Source organism: Hypomesus nipponensis, chromosome 13 (assembly GCF_054491055.1).
Source record: "Hypomesus nipponensis isolate SF chromosome 13, ASM5449105v1, whole genome shotgun sequence".
Taxonomy (NCBI): domain Eukaryota; kingdom Metazoa; phylum Chordata; class Actinopteri; order Osmeriformes; family Osmeridae; genus Hypomesus; species Hypomesus nipponensis.
This window is the reverse complement of record NC_140373.1, coordinates 17,105,001-17,115,891: the sequence shown is the minus strand read 5'-3', so window position 1 is coordinate 17,115,891 and position 10,891 is coordinate 17,105,001. Positions and strand designations below refer to the sequence as shown.

At 48.1% G+C, this 10,891-nt stretch overlaps 1 protein-coding gene across 1 annotated transcript in view; it reads right to left on the bottom strand.

The window, feature by feature from the left end:
- The window catches only part of nrxn1a (neurexin 1a), a 57,291-nt gene continuing 46,400 nt past the window's right edge, over positions 1-10,891 (bottom strand). Inside the window, exons 19-24 of the mRNA XM_084670053.1 lie at positions 10,803-10,891; positions 9,719-9,808; positions 8,530-8,837; positions 3,568-3,646; positions 1,412-2,736; positions 1-234 (exon numbers count right to left, since the gene is read on the bottom strand). The exon at positions 10,803-10,891 is cut by the window's right edge and continues 83 nt beyond it. Coding sequence (XP_084526179.1) covers positions 2,435-2,736; positions 3,568-3,646; positions 8,530-8,837; positions 9,719-9,808; positions 10,803-10,891 — 868 coding nt within the window. The 3' untranslated portion in view covers positions 1-234; positions 1,412-2,434. The remainder of the gene's footprint in view (positions 235-1,411; positions 2,737-3,567; positions 3,647-8,529; positions 8,838-9,718; positions 9,809-10,802) is intronic.

Here is a 10,891-nt window from a genome sequence, read left to right as displayed (position 1 = left end):
CACTTGGGTAATATTTTATTTACTCATTAGATCTTCAAAACTATTTTTCATAATAAATTTCCACTTTATGTTCATCAAAGAAGTGTAACAATAAAAATAAAAGTAAAATACTGTAGAAAAATTGTACATATAGAAAATAAAAACAGTAAATGACCACCTACATGACGAGTCCCAATGTTTTCCAGACCTCCTTGACTTCAGAGCAACACAAAAGGAGACAGGAAACAGAAAGGGCTGGAGAGAGAGAAGGGTGGAGAGAGAGAGAACCACAGATGAGGACATAGATAGAAAACAATGGGAACAGAAGAAAAGAACCAATGGAGAAGAGGTTGAGAGAGATAGAGAGAGAGAGAGACAGAGAGAGAGAGAGAGAGAGAGAGAGAGAGAGAGAGGGGGGGGGGATGTGTAGGAAAGGGGGAATATCAGCTCAGTTCCATATTTTTTGATTCAATAAATGTTTTTCTTCTCTCTTGATGCCTCCAGTTGATTCCCATGCATGTGATTGGCTGGCAATACCGGTCAGAGGAAGCTGGGTGAGCCAGGGAGCTGTTACTGGTCCAGAGACCTGCCACTCTGGGCAACAGCCTGCCCCTCACCCGCATCACGTCAGGGATTGGTCACATGAAACCTTCAGTCAACCAATAGTGTCCAAGACAGAATTCAGCGAGAGGGAGAGCCAATGGAAGAAAGCAACTCAGTGTTCTCGTGGCCAATGGCATCATGAAGGGTTTCTATCTCTATCGCAACACATGATAACATTTAGTTTTTCTGGTTTTTTGATTATTTTTTGTCATTTTCTTTGCTAGAAAAAGTCATTAGAGCGGGTATAGTGGGCGTGGTCTATAGGACAGGCTACAAAAACAGGGCTGGGCCTGTGGCAGGAACTTACATCCAGTCAATATACCGGGGTTACACACCTCACCACACCCCTGCACACACACACCACCTCCCCTCTCACACACAAAACCTCCAGCCCACACACACACACCACCTCCCCCCTCACACACACCTTACCGCACCCTTGCACACACACACCACCTCCCTTCTCACACACACACCACCTCCCCTCTCACACACACACACACACACACACACACACACACACACACACACGCACACACACACACGCGCGCACGCACACAGCTCAGAGAGACAGAGTCATGCGCCTTCCTCGGGGTGGTGAAAGGAGGATGGGCTGTGTTCTGAACGCTGAGCAGGTGTGTCGACTGCGTCCTGCAGCCAGAGGCCGGGGGAGGGGCAGTGCGGCGTGGGGGCGCGGTGTGGGGCATAACTCCTGAAGCTTCAACTCTGTAGAAATCACATGGAGTAAGATAATTCACGTGCAAGTAGTCCCTCCCACCCCCACCCCGCCCCAAACTGTCCCAACGGCCCAAAGGTTTCTCATGTTCACCTTCAACAACATCCCCGTCATCACCGCCATGTCTTTTCCCTTCCTATCTGTTGCTCATCACCACCGTCATCCTCAGCACTGTGTTTCGTATTTGCCGTCTTTCAAGATGTCAGCTATTAAGATTGGAAGGGGCTCCGTGTTCAATGTCTGTGTGTACACTTGTTTATGTATCTGTGGTGTGTATGTGTGTGTGTGTGTGTTTGTGTGACACAGCAGCCTTGGTGTGGCTGGTGTCTGTAGGTAGCTTCTGATCTCTCTGTTCCTCTCCTGGTGGAAGTGTCTCTGGTCTCCATCCAGTCGGTCTTCATGGTGCCCAGAATGTCCAGGCACCACAAGCAACACGTCCAACACGAAGCACTCCAGACCTCTGCCAACTGTTCCATTCAGTCATCAACCATGTCCACCCTGACTTCTTGTCCTGTAACCCTGTCGGGTCCCTATACAAGAAGCCCCATTTGGGGGGGGGTGAGAGAGAGGCGGAAGATTCATCCCTTTGGCTGGGAGTGAGTTTGCAGTTCAAACCCACGGTCAGTTCTTCCCACAGTACACTGCAGCTTGCATCAGTTTAAGTCCTCCTCAATCTCTCCGAGTTCAGAGAAGGAGGGGTTTGTTCCTGTGCTAGTGTCCTGGTCTGCAAGTCTTGTGTGACTGGGTTGTCTGGGATCCAGCTTGTGGGTGACTGGGTCTCGTGTGCGTGCGTGTGTGTCTCTCACAGAGACTCTGTTCATGAGTTAATACTGTACAACTCGGGTCCCTGCCCTGTGGCCTGTCTCTGCATGTGTGGTTCTGCTCAAATGCCATGTGTGTAAGTCCGTTTGTGCTTGAGTGGCATGTATGTATGCGTGTTTGTGCTTGAGTCTGTGTGCTTGTGTACTGCCAGAGTCAAACCGTCAAAACATTAGAACGTGTACCTTGTCGAGCATCTGAATATATATGTCTATGTTTGTATATATAGCACATAATATAGAAGTGTTTGAGCGCACGTGTGTGTGTGTGTGTGTGTGTGTGCGTGTGAGCGCCATCTCAGACGTAGTACTCCTTGTCCTTGTTCTTCTTGTTCTTGGAGATCTTGGCGATGCCCAGAGGCTTGTCCTTGGCGCTGCCGTTGGGCTGCGTGGCAGAGTTGCTGATGTAGTTGCGGCTCTCGTCCACGTGGTAGGAGCCCTCGTCGCGGTTGCGGTACTTGTACATGGCGTAGAGCAGGATGAGGATGCAGAGGGCGGCCGCTGCCACGATGCCCACCACCATGCCTGTGGTGCTGCTGCTCTCACGCACCACGTCAGACGTCCCCGGGAAGGGCTTCACCTCCGGGAGAGGCGGGCGAGCTGGGGGGAGAGTTAGACAGAGAGTGAGAGAGAGACAGAGAGAGAGAGACAGAGAGAGAGAGACAGAGAGACAGAGAGAGAAAGACACAGAGAGACAGAGAGATAGAGAGACAGAGACAGAGAGAGACACACAGAGAGACAGAGAGAGACAAAGAGTAAGAGAGAGACAGAGAGAGAGAGAGAGAGAGAGAGAGAGAGAGAGAGAGAGAGAGAGACAGACAGACAGAGAGACAGAGAGAGAGAGAGACAGAGAGAGAGAGAGAGAGACAGAGAGAGAGAGAGAGACACAGAGAGAGAGAGACACAGAGAGACAGGGAGAGACAAAGAGAAAGAGAGAGATAGACAGAGAGAGAAAGACACAGAGAGACAGAGAGATAGAGAGACAGAGACAGAGAGAGACACACAGAGAGGCAGAGAGAGACAAAGAGTAAGAGAGAGACAGAGAGAGAGAGAGAGAGAGAGAGAGAGAGAGAGAGAGAGAGAGAGAGAGAGACAGACAGACAGAGAGACAGAGAGAGAGAGAGACAGAGAGAGAGACAGAGAGACACAGAGAGAGATACAGAGAGAGAGAGTGAGAGAGAGAGATACGGAGAGAGAGAGTGAGAGAGAGAGATACGGAGAGAGAGTGAGAGAGAAAGAGAGTGAGACAGAGACACAGAGAGAGAGAGACACAGAGACAGAGAGAGATACACAGAGAGAGATACACAGAGAGTGATATACAGAGAGAGAAAGAGAGAGACAGAGAGACAGAGAGAGAGACGGAGACACAGAGAGAAAGAAATAAAAGAAAGAAAGAAAGGGGAGGAGAGGAGTGAGGAGGAGAGTACCAACCTGAGCTGGGGTCACAGAGGTCGATGTCCTCGTCATCGCTGGGACACTCCGCTGATGCCACCAGCAGGTCATCTGTCGACTGCAGAGGAACATGGAGAGGGGTCACCAATCGAACACACACTCACACACACACACACACACACACCGTCTGATCTGGCAGTGTGTCCTTACAGCATTTAGTAGTATGGCATGTTTCCCACAGCATCAGATCAAAGACAGATTCCTCTACACGCGTGAACACACACTTCCTGTCCTGTAACACACTCCCTCCATCCCTGTTCTCACACACCGCTTCTCTGCCACTCCACACAGGGACTGGACTCGTGCCAAACCATGGAGAAGACAAGAGAGAGAGAGATAGAGAGAGATAGAGAGAGATAGACAGAGAGAGAGACAGAGAGAGAGAGACAGAGAGAGAGAGAGAGAGAGAGAGAGAGAGAGAGAGAGAGAGAGAGAGAGAGAGAGAGGAGGAGGAAAAAGGCTCCCAACTGTGATCCAACTGCCGTGCTCATCTTTCTCCACCTCTTCTCCTCCTTCTCTTGTTCCCCTCCTTCCTCCTCCCCCTCCCTCTGTTGTTCTGGTCACACTATCTGTCTCTGCGTTTCCTGCTAACACCAGAATGCTCTACCACACGCTGATGGTGTTCCATGGATTCCATGAGACCGTTGAAGTTGTAATGGACTCCTGGTCTGGTCAGGGTCTCTGTGTGGTTATTCTGTATTCTGTAGCTAGCAGCCTCTTGTGTAACCCCTCTCCAGCTGAGTGGCTTAATGTCAGTAATCCTTCCCTCTTCACCTCCTCCATGTCTCCTTATCCCCCTACTCCCCCCTTCCCCCTCTCTATGGCAGTTCCATCCTCTCTCTCTCTGCTCTCCAGTCCTGCTTCTGTTGCCATGGAAACTCTTAAGTTCAGGCCGTTAAAAATGACGAAGTACAGAGTGTTCGTCTCTGAGGGACCTGAGCATCGATTTACCATTCCTGCCTGAGAGAGAGAGAGAGAGAGAGAGAGAGAGAGAGAGAGAGAGAGAGAGAGAGAGAGAGAGAGAGAGAGAGAGAGAGAGAGAGAAAGAGAGAGAGAGTGAGAGAGAGAGAGAGAGACAGAGAGAGAGGGAGAAAGGAGGGTACAAGAAAAAAGAGAGGTAGAAAGACCGAGAGAGGTGGAGTGGGAGAGAATGAACAAAAGAAAGAGAAAGAGAACGCCGGGGATGTAAAAAACCAGAGAGACTTCAAAGGGCTGAGGCTTAAGTTAACACAGCGGTAATAGCGGCTCGCATATTCATGAGGCGGAGTTAGACCTCGCCGCCTCAACACTCATTATCACTGAAACATGAGTGTGTGTTCCAGCCTGACTGTGCGCCAGCGCCGATCAACATGGCAGCGTGATGCAGTGCAGTAGTCAGAACTAACCCACACCATAAAGAGACACTAAAACACTGCTCACACACACAGCACCCGAATCGAACCACCACCAGAACTGGACTAGGACAGAAACTCGATAGCAGCCTCATAAAAGGTTCTTTCATCAACCCATCTTTCTATTTGTCCCTCTTTCCATCCCTGCTTCTCTCTCTCTTCTTAGCTCTCTCTTTCTATCCCTCTTTCTCTCTCTCTTCCAAGGTCTCTCTTTCCATCCCTCTTTCTCTCTCTCTTCCAAGGTCTCTCTCTCTCTCTCTCTCTCTCTCCCTAGGTCTCTCTTTCTATCCCTCTTTCTCTCTCTCCTTCCCAGAATCAGAAGTTCTGAGCTGACAATAGACCGGCCTGTTGGACAGCGTGGTCTTGGTCTGGTCCAGTTGATCACTGATCATCTTATCCCTCTCTACCCCTCTTGCCAACATCACACAGTCACCCTGTCAGAAGCCACTCTGGTTGTTAATCTCATCCCTACTTCTGCCGCCCCGGGTTGGGTATACAGTTAGTCTGGCTAGTCTGGCTGATGAAAACAGACACGAGCAGTGGTGAGGATGAGGCCTCGACACACACATCCACGTGCTGCTTTTCGTACGCGGCTGATCATGGAAGACCCTCCCCCCCATTCTACATGTGACCAAATGAGCGGGTGTTTGTGACATCATCCTGTCAGCTGACTTGGGGTGTCAACATGCTTGTGCCTCTCTACAGCTGCCCGGCGCTCCAAACGCAACCACGGACTGTGGAAACACACCGCAGGTCAATCACAGCTAGACATTACAATCAAAGGAAAGCTGTCGATGAGTCCTACATTCAGGGAGACGCATGCAGATTTGCTTCCCGCCTACTACAACCCCTCCCCCCCCCCCCCCCCCCCCCCCCCCGTGTCACTCCATCCCTCCATCCCTCGCTTGTCTTTGTCTGGCAACAAAGTCTGCAGCTCTGCATCACACAGAGAGATACAGACACACAGGACTGAGAGCTCCAGAGAAAGAAAAGGAGAGACAAAGCAAGACAGAGAGAAAGACAGAGGGATATTATGGTTGAGAAAGAGATGAGAAGACAGAGAGAGAGAGAGAGAGACAGACAGACAGAGATACAGACAGAGAGAGAGATACAGAGAGGTAGGGCTGCATGATAAAAGATCAAAAAGATGTCTACCTGAGCAGCTGAACAATGCCATCGTGCATCCATGGCTCCCTGACTGCCTAGTTCACACATAGGGGCACACACCTCGACACACACACACTCTGAAAACACTGCCGGCCGTCCTGGAGATGCAGACACACACTGAATCTCTCTCTCCCTCCCTACCCAAGTCTACTCATGCTCTGCTCGTCTGTTTCTGCCTATGCTTCACATACACACATACACACACACACACAGGCTCTCGTTCTCTCTCTCGCTCGCTCTCGGTCTGTAGCTGGCTGAGCTAGCGTGCAGAGACGAGGATCTCGATGAGTGAAGAGCCACTCTGCAGATGCTCTGATACGCACACACACACACACACACACACACAAACCTGACGGCACAGCCTATCACTGCAACTCACAGAGAGAGAGGGCGGGAGGGAAAGAGAGAGAGAGGGCGGGAGGGAAAGAGAGAGAGAGGGTGGGAGGGAAAGAGAGGGAAAGAGAGAGAGAGAGAGAGAGAGAGAAAGAGGGCGGGAGGGAGAGAGGAAGAGAGGAAGGGAGGGAGTGATAGACGGTCAAGGTAATGAGGCAGAGAGAGGCTTGAGAGAAGAGGGGAAGAACAAGAAGAGAAGGAGGGGAAGACAGATAAGAGGATGAAGGGAGAGAGAGAGAGAGAGAGAGAGAGAGAGAGAGAGAGAGAGAGAGAGAGAGAGAGAGAGAGAGAGAGAGAGAGAGAGCGAGAGAGAGAGAGGGATGTTAAAGACAGCGTGTAGATCTGTGTGGCTCACCAGATGAACACATCCAATCACTTGGTGAGTGAGAACATTCTACCTTAGCTTGTATAATCATCAAACTCACACACTCAGTAGCAAACACACATTCACTCATCTAGCATCAAAAATTAGAAATCGCAAAACACAACATCTTGTTTGTGCACACACAAACACACACACCCTCTCTGGGCTATAATGTATTATTCATAACTTAGACTTCATAAAAAAATCTCTCCAACCTCAAGACTGCAGGGGGAAACATTTATAACACAAGCTCGCACACACACACACACGCACACACACACACCAATATAGAGGCACAGAACGACTCCCAAGGGTAAACTTGCTTTGCTTGGCCCATTTATGGCCAGAGTGAAGGCAGACACACACCTACACACACACACACACACACACACACACACCTACACACACACACCTACACAGACACACATAGAGAGACAAACACAGACACTTAATCGATTTGGTGATTTAACCAATAAGATTGTGGTTTGTGAAACGATGGCTTTCTCCGCTCCTTCTTATGATGCAACACTCAGTAACCAAACACTCATCCTTAGAGCTGGACACAATGCACCTGTGTGTGTGTGTGTGCGTGTGTTTGTCAGTGAGTGAGAGAGAGAGTGGGTAGTCTGTGTTTGCACTTGCACTGGAGGACAGCTTGGTTGCTAGGTAACCTAGTGGATGGTTGAGATTATCTTACAACACACACACACACTCACAGACACAAAAACGTACACACGATGCACCACATTGAGCGTCAGTCTGACCTGATTCCCATCCTAAGTTATTGACTCCTCTGCATTGCTCTGCATACCAAATACAGCAGCAAACACTGAAGATAGCCTCCGGACTACACACACACACACGCATAAATGCACACATACACACGCTCACAAACACACACACATATACAGGTTTCAGAGAAAAAGAAGACACACAAATGCACACCACACACACACTCACACAGGTTTCATTGGTGTGAAAACGCTGAGAAACACACTGTCACTCAAATCCTGCAGCCATCCAACTCACACATCCATTATTGATGCTTGAGGCTTAGCTCACAGCTCTGCATTCCATTATTTATGTCTGAGACAGCTGGTGAGTTATACACAGAGGAATTATTCAGCACTGAAACAGAAAGATAGAAAAAAAGATGGAGAAACTGAAAGATAATAGAGAGAAACAGAGAGTGAGAGAAAGACGGAGAGAAAGACGGAGAGAAAGACGGAGAGAAAGACGGAGAGAAAGACGGAGAGAAAGAGAGAAGGAATAGAAGAGTTTCACTATCTCCATGGCAACTCCCATCACTGGAAAATATATATTTTTCACAGTGCGGCAGACATAGTGTTTCATAACACCAAATTCAGAGCAGCCCTCACACCTTAGTACACTCTCACACACACACGCATACTGACACACACAAACACACTCATTAGAACTAGTAATTTTGCAGGATATGTGGCATCCTTTCAGTTCAAACTAGACCAATGAGTTCAATACTGCAGTTTCCCTTCCAGCATAAACCATCAGTATGCCACCACCCAGACTGCCCGACGATAGTGAGGTCATACTGCTGGTGACCAGGTGCTTTTCTCCATCCTGTCATCCTTCTCCACCTCCCCTCACCTGTAGGGTCGTGCCCTGCTTCCGGTTGGTTGCTGTTGTGGTTGTGATGTCACTGATGGAAGGGGCGGAGTCCGAGCGGTTGCCGGCGGCGGCGCTCGACTGCGGGGTGATGGAGGAGGAGGGCATGTCTCCGACCAATCGGGCGCTGCCGTCCACGCGGATGTGGGGGTGTCCCTCTGCGGCCATGTTGAGGATGCGCAGGCCGTTGTAGTAGAGGCCCGACAGCTGGCCCTGGAACATGCCCACGCTCCGCTCCCCCCCTCCCACCTGCACTGTGGTCTGGCTGTTAAAGATGGTCAGCTGACGACCTGGACACACACACACACACACACACACGTACCCAGTCGCACACCCACACAAGCACACAAGCAAAGACACACAAGCGTACGCAGTCACACAGCAAAGAGCGTTTGAGTGTTACACAACGGAGCATCTCCCAAACTCTGAGATGAGGATGAGACACAGAAGCTTTGAAGGACAAGTCAAGGTGGAGTCAAGGTGGAGGTGTGCTGAGCGAGGGGGGTAGAGGTGAGGAAGCAAAGAGGGAGAAGGAGGGGAAGAGCAGAAGAGGAAGAAAGATGGCTGCCATGGACATGACTGGAGAGTGAGTCATCATGTTTCACAAGAGCAAGACACAGGCACACACAGAGTCCAGATGCAGTTATACATTAGCCCAGGAAACATGCACAGGTCCCAACTCTTCTCAAGAGACCTCAGTCTATTTAAGGAGTTCTGGTGAAAGTTTAAAGAGGTCAACTTTTGCTTGGTTTCAAAACAAACATACTCTATTAAATAATGTCAAATTTACATATAATACAGTGCTTTGCATTACAATACTTTACTTTGGCATAATTCTTTAGGTGAATCCTTTAAAGTTTACCATTGGAGAAAATGACTTATTACAGAATCTTAATGGGGCCCATTTTTTATCAGTACTTTCACTAGTTTCTCATTTATTCAGATTTATCTGTGCATTGTCCCTTTAATCTCATATTATCAAACTACTATCACCTTTCACAGGCACTGCAGAAACTCAGTATTACACTCTACAGGTATAGCTGCTAAGTTTTAAACTTAGTTATGGATTTAGGATTTTAGACGTTAGTTGATGGTGCACAGGTATCAACTTGCTTCAGAATTGTACGTTTTTAAGCTGAAACTTTTAATGAATTTTAATCAGTGTTTTTACCTTTGTCGAGTAGCCAATCGTCAACTACTCGACCGAGCCGATAGGGGATTCGCTGTCTGGCGATGGCCAGGCGCTCGTTATCATTGTTACCTTTAATTTAGAGATGAAAACACAGTAATTACGCACATCCAAACGAGGTACAGGAGCTGGATACAACAAGAACAGCAATGAAAAGAAAGTAATTGTCTGCCCATTGTCAGCTGATTGTGACCTGGGACCTGTATCAAAGGCGTTCGGTGCAGCGATTCCTTCTCAGCTTTATTGACACTGTCGGAAAGTGAGCAGACTTTTACTCTCTGTTCATTAGCTTTGATTTAAAGAGACATTCCAGGGGTTAACATCTGCAAGAGCACAGGGTGAATCTGCCACAGAATATACTGTCTGGGTTTAGAGACATAGGTTACATAAGAGCCCTCACACACACCTCTCAACCAACTAAGCGTTTATCATTTTGCCTGCTAGCTGTCTAGCTTCCCATATCAGCGAAAAACGTTAAAACTAAATATCTTAAATTACAACTTTAACGATAAAATATAGTAAAACAACAGATATAAAATGTTTCAAAACCAAAGACTAAGTTCAAACAAATACATTCCTGTTCCTTTGGTATTTTTTTTTTTTTCATTTTAGTTATACATTTCCTCAGCATATGTAAGGATTTTAAGTTGCTGTTTGTCACAATGCACCAACTGTTATTAATGTCTTTTATGATAAGAAAACAAGTTCTACCTGAATTGAATATTTTCATAGATAAGGTACATTTTACACTATTTAACATAACACATAATGACCATTCATAGGAGTAAAAGCTACTGTTATCAACAAAAAGCTCATTTTGTTATTTTAAACATTAAAATATCAAAACATCCATCCATTATCTTTATGTAAAATATAAAACACGTTTTCAGAAACAACATCACCAACAGGAAAGTAATAAAGTTGTTATCGGCATTAATGTGCACAGTACAATAGCCTTGAATGGACTAAACCATGAAGTCAGGGGGCGTGGGTTTGCCCCAGGCAGTGTTATGATTGGGTGACCCGGGGGGCAGTGCTGGTTGGTGGGTGCGGGGGCGCGGCCTACCGGAGGGGTAGCGTTCGATGACTGGCAGGTCGTCCAGCTGAAGGGTGGCGTTGCCTCCGCTGCGGGTAAAGCGGACGATGTGGTACTTC